Genomic DNA, 1,687 nt, shown 5'->3' with positions numbered 1-1,687 from the left:
TGTGCTGTGCGTGCAGTGGAAGATGCTCGGCGTGCTCGCCATCGAGGCAGCGTTCATGGCTGCCGTGGTGGCCGGTGTGCTCGTCGGCGCCCACACCCATGAGAAGCGCTCCATGATCGTAGGCATCCTCTGCGTCATCTTCGGCTCCATCATGTACGCCTCCCCGCTCACCATCATGGTACGTACACCACCCCAACTTATGGATCGTCGACCCGTGATCTTTGATAACCTCTTTAACTTGTTAGTTCAGGTGGCTAATTATTCTGCGTTGTGCACGTATGGTGTGGTAATGATGCGTTGTCTAGAAAAATACCTGCCTATAATTTATTTTTAAAGTTCTAATGGATGCTTTTGACAGACCTTAATTTGTTAAGTAGTATACCTTGTTTGTTGTTGATTCTGCTTGAAAATCTATGCCATCTAAAAGATGCACCCACCTTTCATGTTTTAACGTTGGTGCCAAAACCCTGTTAAAAAAGTCCGAATTGAGTTGTTCACCTCTCACGCACCCAAGTTCTTCTACACTATGCTACATCATATATTTTTAATCAAAAAAGCCTACGGTTTATTTCTACCTCAAGGTAAACTTCCTTTACGGGTGAATTACTAGCTCAGGCTAATTGTTAATTACAGACGCTTTTACCAACTTACGAGTGTACTAAATACTAATATAACTCAAAAATTTAAGATGAAAGTAGTAACATTGTACTGCTTATTTGCAGGGTAAAGTGATCAGGACCAAGAGTGTGGAGTACATGCCATTCTTCCTGTCGCTGGTGAACTTCCTCAATGGCTTGTGCTGGACGGGCTATGCGCTCATCAAGTTTGACATCTACATCACGGTATGTACATACACATACATATTGGAAATAAGAACTCGCAAACCCAGCCAGACATACAATCAAGAACTCCTCAGCGAGGATTGATCTAACTGTTATGTCCCCTTTAAATTCTGTGCAGATCCCCAATGCCCTCGGTACAATCTTCGGCCTCATCCAGCTGATCCTGTACTTTTACTACTACAAGTCTACCCCCAAGAAGGGCACGAACGTTGAACTTCCCACTGTCCTCACCAAAAACACCGTTACCAGCGGCAACGTCTCCGTCACCGTTGAGAAATAAACTTGGCTTCGTCTTTAGCCCTGAAGATTTTGAGTAGTTAATACCGGATGATACTTCAACAAGTTGATGTTAATTAGTACTACTTTTTGTTAGCTATCAGAGTCTTAGATTGCCTTTAATTTCGTGAACCATTGTCGTCTGTCCGAGACTACTAGTGCAAATTACAAGTGTATATAAATACCAATGCAGCTGAGTTATCCCAGAGATATATATTATGACACCATGTATGCTTGCCTGTTTTCAATCTGCTCTTACGTGATGATACGATTGATTTGTTAATTACAGCGTGTGATGGCTTTGTTAAATTAAATTATTCAATATCCATGATGTGTTTGTATTATGTTTCGGGCAAGGTCCTCTTTTGTTCTGCACAAAAACACCCAAAGGGCATCTTATTGGTGATGCAACTTGAACCTGGTGTGAGCGAAAAGGAGCTAATTTTTTTTAAATAATACATTTTTTTATTAAATTACAGAAATAATACGCCGAAAATATTATTTTTAAAAATAATACACCGTCGGCCCGCTGCAGGCCGACTGGGCCTAATCGGCCCACAGCAGGCCGA

General features: G+C 41.8%; 1 protein-coding gene across 1 annotated transcript; it reads left to right on the top strand.

The window, feature by feature from the left end:
- Nucleotides 1-12: 12 nt before the first annotated feature.
- LOC123177771 (bidirectional sugar transporter SWEET6b-like) lies at nucleotides 13-1,366 on the top strand. Its single transcript, XM_044591308.1, has 3 exons — nucleotides 13-178; nucleotides 723-842; nucleotides 961-1,366. Exons 1-3 carry the CDS (start codon nucleotides 23-25, stop codon nucleotides 1,120-1,122), a joined length of 438 nt encoding a protein of 145 aa, XP_044447243.1. The 5' UTR covers nucleotides 13-22; the 3' UTR covers nucleotides 1,123-1,366.
- Nucleotides 1,367-1,687: the final 321 nt, after the last annotated feature.

This window comes from Triticum aestivum, unplaced genomic scaffold (assembly GCF_018294505.1).
Source record: "Triticum aestivum cultivar Chinese Spring unplaced genomic scaffold, IWGSC CS RefSeq v2.1 scaffold317054, whole genome shotgun sequence".
In the NCBI taxonomy this organism is placed as follows: domain Eukaryota; kingdom Viridiplantae; phylum Streptophyta; class Magnoliopsida; order Poales; family Poaceae; genus Triticum; species Triticum aestivum.
Note: the sequence above shows the minus strand (reverse complement) of the source record. Positions and strands in the feature narration are given on the sequence as shown.

Coding starts and splice junctions, on each gene's coding strand:
- LOC123177771 (XM_044591308.1), top strand. CDS start 23: ATGCTCGGCGTGCTCGCCATCGAGGCAGCGTTCATGGCTGCCGTGGTG. Junction 179..722: donor CCTCCCCGCTCACCATCATG/GTACGTACACCA, acceptor GCTTATTTGCAG/GGTAAAGTGATCAGGACCAA. Junction 843..960: donor AGTTTGACATCTACATCACG/GTATGTACATAC, acceptor AATTCTGTGCAG/ATCCCCAATGCCCTCGGTAC.